Source organism: Orycteropus afer, unplaced genomic scaffold, assembly GCF_000298275.1.
Source record: "Orycteropus afer afer isolate SDZICR_OR568_19922 unplaced genomic scaffold, OryAfe1.0 scaffold00045, whole genome shotgun sequence".
In the NCBI taxonomy this organism is placed as follows: Eukaryota; Metazoa; Chordata; class Mammalia; order Tubulidentata; family Orycteropodidae; genus Orycteropus; species Orycteropus afer.
This window is the reverse complement of record NW_006921632.1, coordinates 9,019,362-9,038,450: the sequence shown is the minus strand read 5'-3', so window position 1 is coordinate 9,038,450 and position 19,089 is coordinate 9,019,362. Positions and strand designations below refer to the sequence as shown.

Genomic DNA, 19,089 nt, shown 5'->3' with positions numbered 1-19,089 from the left:
GACAATAAGATCTTTCAGGATTGGGTGAGTCATAAATTCAGCCATTGACATCACTGCTCAGTGCTACTGCTGCTGACTCTTTGACATCACCACCTCTGTCTCTCCCTGTCTGACTTCCCTGAATAGGATGTGGCCCCTACCTCACCTGTGGGCCTGCCAGATTCTTTCAACCCTGTCTGCTCTTCTGCAACACTCGATTAATCTCTCCAGTCAGAAGCAAATGCTGCCAACTCCTCCTACCTAACCGCATCTTCCCCAGTGCTGGCCTGAATGGTTTTTGGCCCTTGTCTGAGCAGTGGCCGAGGGGTTCTATAAACATATAGTTTCCTCTCATCCACAGCCTTATTTGTACCTGTACTGTCAGTTGCCTTTCAGTTTGTTGTGACTCATGATGACTCCACGTGTGTTAGAATAGATCTGTGCCCCATAAGGTTTTCAACCACTGATTTTTCGGAAGTAGATCACCAAGGCTTTCTTTTGAGGCACCTCTGGGTAGACTCGAAACTCCAGCCTTTTGGTTAGCAGTCTAGCATATTTGCCATTTACGTCAAGCTCTGGTGATGCAGTGGTTAAGGCATTTGGCTGTTAACCAAAAGGTCAGTGGTTCAAACCCACCAGCTGCTCTGCAAAAGAAAGATGACATGGTCTGCTTCCATATCACTGTGAGTCAGAATAGACTTGATAGCAGTGAGTTTGGTGTTTTTTGGTGTAGGGACTCCATGTTTGTACTGGTTCCCTCTAAAGTTCTGCTGGTTTAGAAGGAAGAATCTAAAACTGAACAACTTTTGTTTTAGATCTCTGGCCTATAGACTACAATGGCTTCATGATAAACCCCTAAAAGAGGATTATATTACAACTTACTAAGATACTTCCATCACATAGATTTCTGTGATTTGCAGTAGTATAAATTCTCTAAATATGCTCTGTTTGCATTCACTACTCAGAAGAGCTTGCTCATTTGCCGTTCTTCAGCATATTTCCTTAAACATTCAGTAAGCATAGCCTTGCCAAAGATACATTTCTTATTTCTTTTAACTTGTTAGATACTTCTATGATTTTTATTTTTCTTTTGTATTCTGAGTCACAAATCATCTTCTAACATTCTATTATTTTAACCCTGAGAACAAATAACATGCTTAGTTAGGGCATCTCAAGGTTTTTACTAGTAAATAAATCAGATTGAGCAAAGATTTTTAAATATATTGTTCCTATTAAGTGTACACATGTGAAAGAAACAGGCTATAATTAGTCTTTTTTCCAGAGATTTCATATTTGTGTTTTGTTTGAATTCTTTCACTATTCAACATGAAGTTGTTATCTACCACAGTTATGTTTTCTCTTTGAGATTTAGTCCTTTGTTTGCCTTTCTCTTTCTTTACAAGAGTAAAGAAAAATAGGTTGTCTTCCATCCATCCACCACTCCATGATGTGTGTTCGTTCCATTGACAGTTATTCAGTTTGGGTTCGTCACCTTGTTTGTGGCCTCTTTTCCACTGGCACCTCTGTTGGCTCTGGTGAACAATATATTGGAAATAAGAGTGGACGCGTGGAAACTGACTACCCAGTATAGACGCATGGTGCCAGAAAAAGCCCAGGACATCGGTGCATGGCAGCCCATCATGCAAGGAATAGCAATTCTGGCTGTGGTGACCAATGTGAGTAGCCCTAGGCTTCACAGGGTAAAGACCTTGAGAAGTATGAAAATGCATTAGAGTACTACCTACAGAATCAATTATACTTTTTAAAAATGGGAAACAGATGCCATGACTGTCGTCCATATAAACAGCATAGTTGTTATAATTGTGATTGTTATTGTTTGTTTGTTTGTTTGTGATTATTACTCTCTTGCAGAGTCAAGACCTCCAATAGAGGCTGTTGCTAAGAAGAGTGACCATTGCACCATTGTTGCTCATATGCTAAAGTTTTTATTCAATAGAAGCATGATAATAGTAATAATAATAAGTACTAACTCTTTCATTTCTCACATGACTGTAAAAGTAATTATCCAATTGTGTTTTTATGAAGTAGGTAGATATCCATTCATTTAGGGTTTTAGAACCTGAAATAAGAGCTGTTATACTACCAAATTTTATTAAATATTCCAAAGTATGAACTTAAAATATTAACTATTTGCTGATGAAGTAAAACTACTTTTGTGCATTCCCAGTCATGTATCTTTCTTGTCCCCAGAGCAATGAGGATGATTTAGGGTAGGTCTCATCACTCCTCCCTACCCAGCCTTTGGTTTTTGCTGTCCACACCCTGGTCATTGCTAGAGCAGCCTCATTTCCTGCTTGAATCTCAGCTGTGAGAGGACAAAATTCAGTTGTTTATAGCCTGCATTAATTGATTGATTGTGTGAGAGTGTGTGTGTGTGTGTGTGTATAAACCAAACCAAACTCGCTGCTGTCAAGTCAGATCCGACTCATAGTGACCCCTCCTTGGGTTTCCAAGGCAGTATCACTGTGGAAGTAGATTGCCCAGCTTTCATACTCACTGCCATCAAGTCGATTCCAAATCATTCTGACCCCCCCACTGGGTTTCCAAGACAGTAAATCTTTACAGAAGTAGATTGCCCCATATTCCTTCAGCAGAGTGGCTGGTGAGTTTGAATCACTGACTTTCTGGTTAGCAGCCAAATGCCATATCCACTACACCACCAGAGCCCCTTTAATTGATTATATGCCAGTCAAAACAGTTTTGTTCTTTTTGCACAGGCTGGCAAGAAAATGGAAAGTGGAGAGCAATTTCCACACCAGACGTTAGAGGGCCTGCTTCCCTAGAAGTGTCCTTGAAACCAGGACCGTTTCTTCCTTAGTTCTTCCCAGGTCAGCTTCCCCAACAAAATTAATTTCCAGTTTTAATTTCTTAATCAAGGCACACTTGGGAGTACTCAGCCTTTTCCCAATAGCACCTACAGAAGCAGAACAGAACTGGGTGGTGCCTGTGGGTCAGGCTCTTCCACAAGGGAACTTGCTAAGCACTTCTCAGTCAGGGAGTCCCAAGTTCCCCTTCACGTCATCACATCTTCCAAGCTGTGTGATGTTGGGCCGAACCTTAACGTTTCAGAGCTTCATTTTATCATTTGCAAAATGAATATTTTCCTGCTACATAAGACTAGTACACATCATGTGTTTGGGGACTCCAGTTAATATAACGTACAAAGCCTGGTCCTAATTGAATATTGTTTTTGTTGTTATATGCCATCAAGTCAGACCTGACTCATAGTGACCCCTCCTTGGGTTTCCAAGGTGGTATCATTATGGAAGTAGATTGCCCAACCTTCCTTCCGAGGAGTGGCTGGTGGGTTTGAACCACCAGCCTCCTGGTCAGTAGTCAAATGCCTTAGGCACTATGCTACCAGAGCTCCTATTATTGTTATTGTTGTTAGATGCCATCGAGTTGCTTCCGACTCATAGCGACCCCATGCACAGCAGAACGAAACACCGCCGGATCCCACGCCAGCTCCATGATCCTTGCTATACTTGAGCCCATTGTCACAGCCACCATGTCAATCCATCTCATCGAAGGCCTTCCCCTCTTTCGTCGATCCTCCACCTTACCAAGCATGACATCCTTCTTCTATTAGCTATTGTTATTTTATCATCTTCATTACTCATTGTCATTATTAATGGAGGAATTTCAAAATGTGTCACTGTGGAGCATGGTCACAGTCTTATACAATAAAACAAATTCATCTGAAACCCAGCTGTCACTCCCACCCCCAAGAAGCCTCAGTTTATATGAATTGCATGCTCTCTCTACTTTTTAAAGTTGCAAATCACACACAAAAAACAATGGCTAGGATACGTCAGTTTCCATTCACCCAAATAGCCCGTACTTTCAACATCCACTCTGCTGAGAAATGAAAACTGATGTTCAGAGATATGACAGTGAGCCCTTTCAAATTCCAAAGTCATAAAAGAATGAATCTGTCATGTTCAATACTCTCTACTACACTAAGCAAGTCAGGAATGTGGACTTTTATGCTGTAGGAAAATTTTCAGCAAGAAGGTTTGAAACTAAAAGGGTTTCTATTTGACCTTTAGCTAACCTGAAAATCCAATTGACTCAAAGTCCCGTTCCTCAAGCATTCTGGTTTGATTGTATTAGGCCCCTTTTCCCAATACCCATGCCCTGGCGCCATTCCATTAGCACAGATGGAGTATTAACTGCACTTCCAAGGGTTCTCTATGTGTATATGTATGTACATACACACAGGAACACACATGCTTGCTAATTGGTGCTACTGGTTCTTATCCAGTAGTTGCTTTTTCTTAAAGCTTTGGCATTGTGTTGTGATACCCTAAGAAAACTGCTTATTAAGGTTGTGACATAATTTAAAAACTATAGACAATCTTCTTTTCCATAGTAAGATTTTTGTTACAGCTTCCAAGATACAAGCCATATGTATGTGTGTGTGTTTGTGTGTGTGTGTGTATCTACTTTCCTGTCATATATATATCTTCAGCCCTTCCCATATCTATTGTGTGTCTCAGCAGTCTAATGTGTAACAAAAAGGCTAACTTTCCATAAGAGGAAACTTTTCACTGTAAAAAGAAGAGATTGGCCACTAGGGAAGAGAATGGGCATGAGCAGGAGTTTGGGATAAAATCATTCATTATAAAGCTGTTGGTTCAATAAATAAGCTGAGTTGACATTGTTGTGTCATGCCAGAGCATCTGCTGTTGAAGACCAATTTAATTTATTTTTATATAAATGGGAAATTGTATTCAGAACAGCATGGGAAATGAAGCACACTGGCACTTATGTCTTCTTCTCCAACATATCTTTCAAAGCAGCTCAGCTTAGGAAGAAAAAGTATCTTGTCAGAAGACAATAGACTTATCCTCCTTGTTGAAGTTTTTGTAGCTTCCTATGTAGCACATCTCCAGGTGATTCTCCCAAATGATATAATGGGTTAAATTATAACAAGACAGTTTAATCTGTTGAAATCTGGGAAAAAAGAAAATACTCTTGCCTTATCCACCACCACCATCACAAACAGACACACATGTACCCCCACACAATGAATTTTTCATTTCAGAGAAAATGACAAAGCTGGGCCTAATGGGGGAAGTTTTGCAATAGAAAAGCCTCTTAGTTGTTTTTCTTGCTTTGCCTGAGTTCTTGTTTGTTGGTTTGTGGGCTCACTGTGTCTAAACCATATGTTCAGATGAACACTACCAGACATCATGTCGAGCCAAAAACATGTCTCTTCTTCTGCTTCAATTAATGACGGAATCATTTAGCTTTGCTCATTCACACAGAAGTTGGTTTAAAGAACATTCTCTATTTTTCACTCCTTCAAACCAGTTTTACAAACTGGAGAGTTTAAAACAACCCAAATTAAAAGAGAAAATTCATCCAATTCTTAGTAGCTTTACCTCCTAGTAGCTGTCTGCCTGACCCAGACCCGGATTCAAGATTGACCCATGCTTATTCCTTATATCTGAGAACACAGCAAACTTTCTTTATGTTATTTGATAACTTATAACTTTGACAAATGTATCCATTTAATCACTTGAAAATGTAGATGCTTAGATACTATATATAACAAAATAGATACAATTGCGTACGTGAATGGAAAAACCCCATTACTGTTCTTGCTACCCACATTTTATTAAAATGAAAAATAATTATTGTTCTCTTTTGAAGAAACAAACGTAAGTATATGCAGAGAATTTAAAATAAAGCAGGCCATGGGTTTAAATTTTAAAAAAATCAAAAATATGAATTTGAAGGCAGTTATTTACATAGACCAACTAAAATATGTTTTACACAGTTTGCACTTTATTTTTGTGAGAGATAAAAAGTCAGTTTTGTGTCAACAGTGGAATTATTCAACAGTGGAATTATATCAAGCCAAATTACTCTCATACTGACCTTAGCATTACAAATACAAAAAAAGAAAAAAAAAAATCACTGCCATCAAATCAATTCCAACTCATGGTGACCCCCTTTGGGTTTCCAAGGCCAAAAATCCTTATGGAAGTAGATTGCCAAGTCTTCTTTCCACAGAGTGGCTGGTGGGTTTGAACCGCCAACCTTCTGGTTAGGAGTCAAATGCTTTAGGCACTATACCACCAGAGCTCCTTACGAATAAAAAAAGTCTACTAAACCATCAAAGAAAGATTAAAATTATATCAAGTAGAGCTCTAAGGTTAATATAATTTTATTATATTCTTGGGCGATTTACTTCTGTAGTGATACCTCCTCAGAAACCCAACTCAGGGTCGCTATGAGTCGGAGACAACTCAACAGCACATAACAACAACAACAACAATTTTTTTTAATAATAATATACCCAGAACTCTTGAGTTATTGACAATAACCTATCCTACAATCATTCTGATGAATAGATATTTTATTTTACTTAAGAAGCAGCATAGGCAACTATCAGGCCTTTGCATTTGAACTGCAGGTGGACTTCTAGATGGGCCCTTAGAATTGAAGACCAAAAGGACAGTAACTACTCTACTTTAAAGCAGCTGTTCAAAGATTTAAGGACAGTCACCATCTATATGCATTTTGTAGTAGGAAAGAATTAAGGTTTCTGAATCTTTAATTTGAAAATATCACCTTGATAAAAAGTTATTGTAGCATGTCTGTTAACAGTCATTACGTGGGCTCTGAATTAATGCCCTCTTCATTGTATTCTACCCACCCAACATAGGCCATGATCATTGCTTTCACATCAGACATGATCCCCCGCCTGGTGTATTACTGGTCCTTCTCCGTCCCTCCCTATGGGGACCACACCCACTACACCATGGAGGGATACATCAACAATACTCTCTCGATCTTCAACATTGGGGACTTCAGAAACAGAAGCCGGGGAAATCCATACTCTGGGCTTGGCAACCATACCACATGCAGGCAAGTTTCTCTTTGTCATGTTTACAGATGCACTTCATCTTCAGAAGGACTTTTATTGTGATATAATTCTATTTGGTATTATTTGAGTCAAATTGCTAGAAACGTTTTTCCCCCATAGCTTTATTTAAATTAAACTGAAAAAGGGATAAGATCTGAAAGTTATTACAGATAGGATTATTATGAATCAGAATCTACTGGATGGCAGTGGGTTTGTTTGACAGACTGGGGCCTACCCCTTACAGTTGAGTCCATTCCAACTCATAGCAACCCTGTAGGACACAATAGAACTGCCCCATAGGGTTTCTGTAAATCTTTACAGAAGCAGACTACCACATCTTTCTGCCACATCTTTTCACAGAGCAGCAGATGAGTTCAAATTCCCAACTTTATGGTTAGCAACTAGCGCTTTAACCACTGTGCTAGAATTTTCCAATCAAACCATAAAGCAAGTTCTAAAGATTAGAGTTTCAAATCATTACAGGGAGACTGATCCAGGAAAAAAGTCTTATAATTTATTTTAGAAATGGAAAAACATCACAAGTTCCAGAAAGCAAAATCATTCAATTGTATATCAAACGTGTTATTCAAGTACAACCTGAGGATATTGTGCTGATAACTAGCACCCTCATTTAACAAAGAAATATAAAAACAAGAAATGTAAGTAATAGCAGCCTAACAGGATTGTAACAAATGTAAAGAGATAAAGCCTAACAGTATTCTCTATTCTAAAGCTCTCTGATTGGCTTTAGTGGCTGGTGAAATCATCAGTTGATAAGGTTTGCTGATCATAATGATTGTTTGTTTGTTTTCCCCCATCATAGAGTTTTAAAGCTAACCCACTACCATGAAGTTGATTCTGATTCATAGCGACCCTATAGGACAGAGTAAAGCTGCCTGCCCCATAGGGTTTCCAAAGTTGTAGATCTCTGTGGAAGCAGACAGCTTTATCTTTCTCTCGTAGAGCAGCTGGGGGTTTGGAACTGCTGACCTTTTGGTTGGTGGCGAAATGCTTTAACAACTGCACCACTAGTACTTCTTTTTAAGCTAAAGGAGGCTTTCAAATTCATTTAGTCCAACTCCTCAAAGACATCACTGCAAATTCTCAGAAATAGACAATGCAACCAAGATACCAGAAATAAGCCCAAAAGAAATGTTTCAAAATTACACGTAGTACACAGCCTGTTAGACTCCCACATTTAATCTGCTTATTTTTACTTTATATAATTCTAATGAGTAACTGCACCCTACCAGGTCTAATAGATTACAGGCAGAGAATTAGAGATGTGCTACCTAAGGGAGATAGACCAATAGCAGAGATACAAGACATCTGACAACAAGGAATTAGGCAAAAAAGTATAAAAAGCAGAGAGGACTCTGGAGTGATTTTTGTATAGGGCATATAGTCCCATACAGCTGAGTGAACCCAACCCTCACAAGCTGTTATATAACTAAGTAATCTAATATATAAGGCCCTGGGAGTAGGCTATATTGGTGTAGTTACATTCTTTTAAGAAAGCAGGGATAAAGTTGTGCCAGCAAGAAATTTAAGATACTTTCATTCCTTAATAAAGATGGATTCCTTTTTACAAAGATAGAATCTATCATTACCATCATCATCATCTTATATGTTTTAATGATAAATTACTGAAGTAGTTATTTCAGAGTTTTGTTATCAAATTGAGTTCTTGGAGAAAATTTGTGTGATGTCCAATTTAAAAAAGCATTACATTAAATACAACATCTTTTTAAATGGGCCCTTGTTTACAATATTTAATCATAAAAGCTTATCTCAAGGTACACTTCTGCTTTGTTTCTAGGTATCGTGATTTTCGATATCCTCCTGGACACCCACAAGAGTATAAACACAATATTTACTATTGGCATGTGATCGCAGCTAAACTGGCTTTTATCATTGTCATGGAGGTAGGAAAATTCTACTTTGAAGTTGTATATAAGGCTATATATTTGCAGACCTTTCATTGCTTCTGTACTTACAATGTATGATACTGTCTTCCTTATCTCTTGCTAATAATTATTTTAATACATACATTAATCAGGTTTGACCTGAAATACCTGTAATGCTTTCATTAATTAAATGAAGTTGGTTATCTGCTTTAAAGGTTAAAAGCATGTTGTGTGCAAGAGGGATTTGATTCCATTCAACTCAGTATTAATTGAGTGCCTTTTTTTTTATTTGGGGCACTGAGCTGTGTGAAGGGGCTTATTCCAGATGAATGCGATCTGATCTCTGCCCTTGAGGAATTTTATTACTGTAATAGTTTTATTCTTGTATTATTAAGTATTTCTTTTAATACATTTTCATAATACAACTTCTTAACAATAGTTCTTTAAATTCCAAAAATTCACCAGCTCTGAAATTTGACTAAGGCAGCCATAAATATGCTACTGATCTAACCAAGTTTACCTCTTACTCAAGTGAATAACCAAATTACACAACCTCAAAGTTGCTTGATTGGTATAGTCAGTTAGGATTATATGTTTAGTTGTAAGAAACAGAAAATGCATCTTGTAGTTGCTTAAACAAATAATGATTTGATTTTTCTCACTTAACAAAAGTATACAAGTGGGTTGCTGCTCCTGAATTAAAAACAGTTCATTGATGTAAGGCCTTCTCATTCTCTAGGCTTTTCTCTCATGCTTCTCATCTAATGATTACATTATGGCTTCTGTAAGTTCAGATAATACAGTACCCAAAACTCATTGCTGTCAAGTTGATTCCAACTCCTGGTGGCCTTGTGGGACAGAGTAGAACTGCCCCATAGGGTTTGCAAGGCTGTGATCTTTATGAAAGTAGACTGCCATAGCTTTCTCCCACAGAGTGGCTAGTGGATTAAAACGGCCAACCTTCAACTAGCATCTGAGCACTTAACCACTGTGCCACCAGGGCTCCTTGATAATACTTGTGCTTTGACATCTTGGAAGAAGGAGAAGGAAGATGCTGGTCTTATCTGTTCCTTTCTGTCAGGAATGAAATGTTTGTCAGAAGCCCCCATAGCAGTTTACCAACATCTTATTGGCAAGAACTATAACATATGGTCCTTCGTAGCACCAAGGGAGCCTGAGACAGGAAGTATTCAGTTTGCTTTGAATAAAACCAGAATTTGTTAGCAGTAAAGAGATAGGGTAAACTACCTGACTTTATTACTTTTATTAGTACTTTTTTTTTTTTAATAGCTACCTAACATTAACTGGAGAAGAAAATGAATTCATCGTTAATTCACCATTCACCATCATATGTGGATTCATGAAGTACACTATCTGATATTTTAGCAAGAGTCACTAGTTTGTATTCAAATATGTAATTCATGAAGTGATATTAGACTTCTGCTTTTGACACTATGATGAATTTGATACTGTGAAAGGAACCCTGGTGACACAGCAGTTAAATTCTTTGCTATCAACTGAAAGGTTGGTGGGTTCAAATCCACCCAGTGGCTTTGCAGGGGAAAGACCTGGTGATCTGCATTTGTAAAGTTTACAGACAAGAAAACACTATGGGGCAGTTCTACTCTGCCATGTGGTATCACCTTGAATAAATTGACTCCAAGGCACCCAGCAACAACAGCAACAGATAGCGTGAAGGGGCCCTCCCACTACAAAACATCTAGAACCAGCATCATTACCTTGGCATTTCTTCTCAGTGGAAAAGAAGAGAAGCTACAAATAGGGGTGGAGGGAAGGTGATGAACTAAAATAGAACAGTGAGCAGTAAGCCCCAAGAAGAGGAGTACTCTGAGAACAAATGTTGTTATCAGTGCCTCCATCTATAATCTCAAGGAGACCAAGCCTTATGCCAAAAGCAAGGTAGAAGAGCTGAGATTGAGACTCTTGGACTAAACCAGGGACCCAAAAATGGGCCAGATTTGGCTGAGGTCAGTCGAGCGCCTGGTCCACAGATGAGAACATATCTTCTTTGGAGGATAAAGACGAATTCCTCAATTCAGATGCTGTGTTTTTCTCAGATTGAAATAATCAAATATGAGCTCACAATCAAAGATCAACAGTGATAAGGAGAAATGAAAAACACATGAGCAGGATTCAGCAGAAATAATAACTGATTTAGAGCCTCAGTAACTTCAAGAATTTGTATTACCAGGTATGGAGTATAAATTAACAATATATAAAAATACTTAAGTAAGTGATAGAATAAAAAATTAGCATAATTTTCTTTAAGTTTCAAGACAATTTTGTAAGAAAACTAAATGGAACTTTTAGAAATAAAAATATGTAATTGTTGAAATGAAAATAAGGTAACAAATGAGTTAAACAAGTTTAGGTAAACTAATTGAAGGCAGTTAATTAGAAGATATGTGAATAAATTTCCCTTACTAAATCACAAAGAAGAAAATGGAAAATACAAAAAAAGAGTTAAATAATATAGAAGACGGAATGAGGAGTATCTTTTAAAAATGTTGAAGAAATGATGAATAGAGAAGAGGCAATATTTAAAGAACTAATGGCTAAAGGTTTTAAGAACAGATTAAAGAACTCAGTCTGCAGAGCAGAAAACATATATCTATCAAGGGAATAAAGAAGAAATCTACCCTTACACATATTGTATTAAATATTTAACACACCAAAGACAAGATCTTAAAAGTCACCAGAGAAAAAAGACAGATGTCCATCAAGAAAGTTAAAATTATACTATGAGTAGACTTTTCCGAAAGAACAGTAGATGCTAGAAGAAAGTAGGTAAACACCTTCAAATGCTTAAGAATGTAACTGTAAGCCTAGTCTTAAAGCAAAACAGAGTAACTGAAAACTGTTCCCACAGTGAAAGCATCGGGCCGCATGGTTCTGTAGATGTTATACTAAACTTTCTAGAGCAGATCATTTCAATATTTTACAAAACTCTTTCAGATATCAGAAAAAGAGGAAGTGCTTAAGGCCTTTGTGGTAGGTCAATTTGGGTGGGCCTGGTTGAGTGGCTGGGCAGCTGGTGGTAGTTATTCCCCATGATGAGACAGGCAGTCAGCTCCATGGTGGGATCTACCACAAGCAGCGGAGGAGCTGCCTTTGGGATGTGATCTGCTTCCTGTATATAAGAAACGGCTTTGGCGATAGTTTCTAGCTTATGGCACACTTGGATCCTGCATGAAGCCATGCTCTGCCAACCTTGGGACTTACACTGGACTTAAATTAATGACCTACCATGTGGTTTGGTAACATCAGAGACTGACATTTTACTTGTCAACCTTGGGCTTGTCAGCCTCACCAGCCAGCAGCTGTCTGTGTAAAGAAATGCCTCTAACTCCAGTGGGCTGGGAGCAGGAGGCAGAGCTGGACCCCAAGGTTGAGGGGCTTTCACCCAGCCCCTAGAGCATGGCACTTTGAATTTGGACTTAAAGCCTCCAAACTGTAGGGGAATAAACTCCTGTTTGTTTAGGCCATCCTATTTGTGGTATATTGTTAGAGCGACACTAGGTAACCAGAACAGCCTTTGATTGCTGACCAGAAGGCTGGTGACTCAAATCCATCAGCTACTCCTTGGAAGGAATGTTGGGTGATCTACTTCCATAGTGACACCACCTCAGAAACCCAAGGAGGGGTCTCTATGAGTTGGATCTGACTCAACAGCAGTGAGTTTGGTTTTTGGTTTGGTACTCTCCAACTCATTTTGTGAGGCCAAGAGTAGCCTAGACACTAAAACTTGACAAGAGAAAAGAAAATTAATAAGCTAGTCTCACTTATTTACATAGATGCAAAGATCTTTTTGATGAAAACTGAATCAAGAAATATATTTTAAAAAGGTAACATCATGCCCAAATTGGCTTTATCCCAGTAATAGAAGGGTGGTTGAATACTGAAAATCTACATTATCTGTAAATATTACTTTCCTCAGAAGTAGATAAAAAAATAAATAAAACTGTCTTTCTCCATCAACTTGCCCCTCTTTACTATATAATTTCCGTCATTGTTAACATGGTAATATCGCTCTCATCTCAAATAAATTTCTCTTGATCCTCCTTACCCCATCAGTTCTGCCCTATTTCCCCTCTCTCTTTCTGGAAAACATCCTTGAAAGAGCTGTCAGTGCTTGCTGTACACAATTTCTCTTTTAGCTCTTTCTTACCCCATTCCAGTCACATTTCATCCCTCCATTTCATGGAAACTGCTCTTGCCAAAGTTACCAGTGGCCATCATGTTGGGGAATCCTATGATCCGATCTCCACCCTCACACGACCTAACTTAGCAGCAGCATTCAGCCAATCCCTCGCTCCTCAAAACTCGACCCTTCACCAGCTCCCAGGGCACATGTTGTTTTGACAACTTTCCTCCTACTTCAATGGTCATTTCTTCTCGATTTCTTTACCACTTCCTTCCTTCTCTTCTGCTTACTGATCCTTGGGCTCCCAAGAAGGGAGCATACAAAAGATGCAAGAACACTACCAATGTTCCAGTTCCTAAGTTTAATTATGGTTTGGTTGGTATTTGATTTTTTATCTTTTATAATTTATATATATCCATACAGGAATTCTGGTTGTTGTTGTTGTTATTAAGTGCCATCGAGTCGTTTCCGACTCATAGCAACCCCATACACAGCAGAACGAAACACTGCCCGATCCCGCGCCAGCCCCACAATCCCTGCTATACTTGATCCCATCATCGCAGCCACCGTATCAGTCCATCTCGTTGAAAGCCTGCCCCTCTTTCGTCGACCCTCCACCCTACCAAGCATGACATCCTTCTCCAGCGAATGGTCCCGTCTTACAACATGACCAAAATAGGTGAGACGAAGTCTGGCCATTCTTGCTTCCAAGGAGCATTCCGGCTACACTTCCTCCAGGACAGATCTGTTAGTTCTTTTAGCAGTCCATGGTACTTTCAGCATTCTTCGCCAGCACCACAACTCAAAAGCATCAACTCTTCTTCGGTCTTCCTTATTCATTGTCCAGCTCTCACATACATACCAGGTGATTGGAAATATCATGGCTTGTGTCAGGCGCACCTTAGTCCTCAAGGAGATATCCTTGCTCCTCAGCACTTGAAACAGTTCCTTCGCAGTTGACTTTCCCAGTGCTACACGTTGTCTAATGTCCTGACTGCTGCTTCCGTTGGCATCGATTGTAGAACCAAGCAACATGAATTCCTTGACAACCTCAATCTTCTCTCCATTTATTGTGATGCTGCTCATTGGTCCAGTTGTGAGGATTTTTGTTTTCTTTATGTTGAGATGTAATCCATACTGCAGACTGTATTCTTCAACCTTCATCAGTAGGTGCCTTAAGTCATCCTCACTTTCAGCAAGCAAAGTTGTATCATCTGCATATCTCAGGTGGTTAATGATTCTTCCTCCAATCCTGATACCACGTTTTTCTTCATATAGTCCAGCTTCTCGGATTATTTGCTCAGCATATAGATTGAATAAGTGTGGAGACAGAATACAACCCTGACGCACTCCCTTCTTGATTTTAAACCATGTAGTGTCCCCTTGTTCTGTTCGAACGACAGCCTCCTGGTCAAGGTACAGATTCCTCATGAGTACAATCAAGTGCTCAGGGATTCCCATTCTTCTCAATGTTGTCCATAATTTGTCATGATCCACACAATCAAATGCCTTTGCATAGTCAATAAAACACAAGTAAACATCTTTCTGGTATTCTTTGCCTTGAGCCAAGATCCATCTGACAACAGCTATGATATCCCTTGTTCCACGTCCTCTTCTGAATCCGGCTTGAACCTCTGGAAGTTCTCTGTCAATATACTGCTGCAAATGTTCCTGAATTATCTTCAGTAAGATCTTACTTGCATGTGATATTAATGATATTGTTCTATAATTTCTACATTCTGTGGGATCACCTTTCTTTGGAATGGGCACAAATATGGATCTCTTCCAGTCAGTTGGCCAGGTAGCTGTCCTCCAAATCTCTTGGCATAACTGAGTGAGTGCCTCCAATGGGGCATCTGTTTGTTGAAATATCTCAATCGGTATGCCATCAATTCCTGGAGCCTTGTTCTTCGCCAGTTCTTTCATTGCAGCTTTGACTTCTTCCTTCATTACCATTGGTTCTAGATCATATGCCACTTCCTGAAATGGATGAAGATCGATCAGTTCTTTTTGGTACAGTGACTCTGTGTATTCCTGCCATCTTCTCTTGATGTTTCCTGCATCATTCAATATTTTGCCCATAGAATCTCTCAATATTGCAACTCGAGGCTTAAATTTTTCCTTCCATTCTTTCAGTTTGAGAAATGCTGAGCGTGTTCTTCCTTTTTGGTTTTCAGACTCCAGGTCTTTGCACATTTCATTATAGTAATTGGCTTTGTCTACTCGAGCTGCTCTTTGAAATCTTCTGTTCAGCTCTTTTACCTTTTCATTTCTTCCATTTGCTTTAGCGATTCTCCACTCAAGGGCAAGGTTCAGAGTCTCCTCTGTCATCCACTTTGGTCTTCTCTTCTTTTCTTGTCTTTTTAGTGATCTCTTGCTTTCTTCATGGATAATGTTCTTGATATCTTCCCATAATTCATCTGGCTTTCGGTCATTGGTGTTCAATGGAACTCTGGTAGCATAGTGCCTAAGGCACATGACTGCTTACCAGAAGGCTGGCAGTTCATACCCACCAGCCACTCCTCAGAAGGAAGGTTGGGCAATCTACTTCCATAGTAATACCACCTCGGAAACTCAAGGAGGGGTCGCTATGAGTCGGGGCTGACTCAGCGGCACATGACAACAGCAGCAATGACATATATACATACTAGATATATTCTTATGAGTCAGTATCAACTTGATGGCAGTGGATTATTTTTGGTTACGTATCAGATGTGGTTGCTATGTGCTGTTTTGTCGAGTCCGACTCAGACTGACCCTATGGGGCAGAGTAGAACTGCCTCATAGGGTTTCCTAGGCTGTAATCTTTGTGGGTACAGATCACAAGGTCTTTCCCCCTGTAGAGTGGCTGGCGGGTTTGAACCACTGACCTTGTGGTTATCAGCTGAGCACTTAACCATTGCAGTACCAGGACTCCTTACATATCAAATAGTGTTCTTTTGGTTTATGAAGTAACAAAATGCAACTGTTAGGCAGAGCCACATTTTTCATTACACACTGTGGCATGAGAGACTGGCTGTACACATAGAATATGTACAGCCTTGTCCTAATACACAATGACTAGCAAAATAGAACTGTTTCCCTTCATTTCTTTGTGATTGACATTTTTCTTCTCTCCCTCAGCATATCATCTACTCTGTGAAATTTTTCATTTCATATGCAATTCCAGATGTATCCAAAAGCACGAAGAGCAAGATCAAGAGAGAAAAATACCTAACCCAAAAGCTTCTTCATGAGAATCACCTCAAAGATGTGAAAAAGAATATGGGGGTTATAGCTGATAAGATGATAGAAGTAGTAGATAACAATTTACGACCAAAATTAGAATAAGGGCTTTATGTTCTGAGAAGCACTTTAAAGAGTTTAGCTCTGTCAAAATATCTTATGAATCACTAATGAGAATGTTTAAGTTAAATCACTTTGGCAAATATGAGTCTTAACTATTGCCATTTCCATGTAGATTATTTTTCAGTTTCAGCTAGCAGTGCAGGAACTGGAAAATGTACAGCTTAGATCAAAAAGGGCATAAAACTAATCACCTGGAAAACCTAAAATGTTACTTTTTTTTACATAAATTGGAATTTTAGTAACACAGAAAAGTCTCTTAGGGTGCTTAAAACCATCCCTTATAAAACAGAAGGGATTCTTTTTTTTTTCCCCCTTTGAGTTGGATTAGTTTTGTTCCTTTCTGCACTCGAGCACATAATCAACTTTATGTTTAGGCAGTGTTTCATTTCTTCACTTTGCCAGATCTATCCCAGAGTTATCTTTCCCTTACAGTACCATCATTAAAGATTAGATATGCCACTGCCTTAATACCTTTTGTGTAATTAAAAATAGCTAAGTCAGAATTCAGTTTGAATGCTGTATTAAGTGGCAAATAGACTCAAAACAAAACAGAAAACCCAAACTCACTGCTGTCGAGTCAGATCCAACTCGTAGCGACCCCTCCTTGGGTTTCCGAGGTGGCTCACTGCAGAAGTAGATTGCCCAGTCTTCCTTCTGAGGAATGCCTGGTGGGTTTGAACCGCCACCCTTCTGGTTAGCAGTCAAATGCTTTAGGCACTACGTCACCAGAGCTCCCAACTGACAATATTTAGGTGTATTTATCCCACCCCTACAGAAAGGGAAACCTCAGTTAACAAGAGGAAATAGCTTCAGTCTTCATGTTGGCCTATCTTTCCATCTCGAAGAAATACCCTTAATGGATTGGAATGAAGATAGCAAGGTTTTGAAGCATACTTGTTCTAATCCAAAGTGACACCTTTTATCTTCCAGAAGCACTCCTAGAATGTTCTCTGTCTAATCAATGTTGACTGCTTTGCAAACCTCAAAGGAATGAGATGACAAAAGTGGGGAAAGATACAGGGTCAAATAGAATTGTAACTCATATTGACCAGGATAATTAATTTACCTCTTCTAAAGATGTGTCATCTTTTGAAAAAAAATGAAATCAAGTGATTAAAATTACATTTTTATCAACATAATGGTCTGGCAAAGATAAGCCCATCAATTTCTTATCAGTTGATACAGGATATGCAATATTACAAATCAACAGGCATCCTCATGAATAGCCTGAGTCATCTCATGAATGACATGAGGATGCTGTGGATGGTTATAAGAACCACAAGTGCCCTAGTTGTGACCCACACTGATTGTGTTCCTTGTGTGGGGAGTGCCTTTCTTCAGGGATTCTACGTGACTTGGCTTTATTCTTACATGCCAAAGTGATCAACATGCCAAAGCATCTGCCATAGTGAATGTGGCTTCCCTGTTTCCTTCAATCTCTTATTTTGAGCTCAGTGTCAAGTGTGTAAATACATGTTTGTACTAGAGGAGTGTTGGGGTGGGGGTAGGTAGAGACAGGTATACCCGGATTATTCCTAATCCAGAAAAGGGATTTTGAATTTGACTTCCGCTTCCATCCTCTAGAGTCAGTCAGGTAGTTAAGGGTAAGAGAAGAGAGTTAAACATTTGCCCTAATATCATCTGGAGGCTACTCTTCATTGAACCTCTGCACCACCGTGCATATTTTGCCCTCAGGTTTGTCCAGTTTAGCATTTACTACTCTTTTCTGCCTTTTAAGTGCCAAGCCCTCTGGTTGGCTCTGGAGAAGTCACGGGGCCTACCCCTTTTACTTTGACTGGTGGCAGTTCAGTGGTAGGTGCAGGAGGAGGTGACTCATCCCATGTTCTTGTGGATGGGACTTACCCACTGTGATGCTGTTAAATGCTCAGGTGCTGCAGGAGTCAAGCTGTTTAGAATCTCAGCAGCAAAGGAAAATGCAACATGTTTCCGTGATCAGGTTCTAGAAGCTTGTTATAAGAGAGTAACTCCAGATCACAATTTTAAATGCATGCCGTTAAGGTATCCACTTCTAAAAACAGTGTTTAGGTTGGACTCATCAGAGTAGTATCCTGGACTTCTGAGTGTCCTAGTGGTCCAGGAACAGCATTCACTAACTTTCTTGATACTGATGTGTCTGGAGAGTGCTCAAGAGAGACCACCAGAGATGTTACGGCCCTGGGAGGGAAAGATGATGGTCTTCCCACTGGAGGAAGCTTTTTCTCATTCTGCGCAACCTGGATGGGGAGTACCACTGTTCCTTTCCCTCCCCACCAATGACACTGCTCCTGGAAGTAGATGCCACTTCCTCTCATATTACCTCTTCTCTGATGTGTATGACTGTCTCCGACTGCGTGTTTGGACAACTGCATACTGCTTATATCAGCCTAGAAAAGGAACTCTTTCTACCTTATCTCCTTGCATTTTAACATTTAAGAAGAAATGTGGATTCATGTTTCCATGGCCCCAGCTGAGAAAATCATCTTCATAGTTTAAAATATGCTGCTGTGGACAGGAGAGCTCTACATTTTTTAAGGCAGCAGATATATGATATATGACACTGTGAGTCTCGTGCAGACTTGTCAGTGATGAAGGAAAAATCAATGTGCTCTGTCTGCAGGAAGTAGTGGGCAGAAGCCCTGGGGAAGTTGCTGGGTGGTGTCATGGACCCCAGGAGGGAAAATCTAGCCCTAGGCCTGCCCAGTGTTAACCACTAGAGAAATTTTAGTCGCACATCCTTTTGTAATGCCTGTGAATTTTAATAGATTGAAACATTAGATCCAAATACTCAGGGG

General features: G+C 39.4%; 1 protein-coding gene across 1 annotated transcript in view; it reads left to right on the top strand.

Moving 5' to 3' along the window:
• ANO6 (anoctamin 6) overlaps positions 1–16,279 on the top strand; it is a 131,333-nt gene extending 115,054 nt beyond the window's left edge. Inside the window, exons 15-18 of the mRNA XM_007937913.2 lie at positions 1,450–1,655; positions 6,677–6,879; positions 8,697–8,802; positions 16,073–16,279. Coding sequence (XP_007936104.1) covers positions 1,450–1,655; positions 6,677–6,879; positions 8,697–8,802; positions 16,073–16,279 — 722 coding nt within the window. The remainder of the gene's footprint in view (positions 1–1,449; positions 1,656–6,676; positions 6,880–8,696; positions 8,803–16,072) is intronic.
• Positions 16,280–19,089: the final 2,810 nt, after the last annotated feature.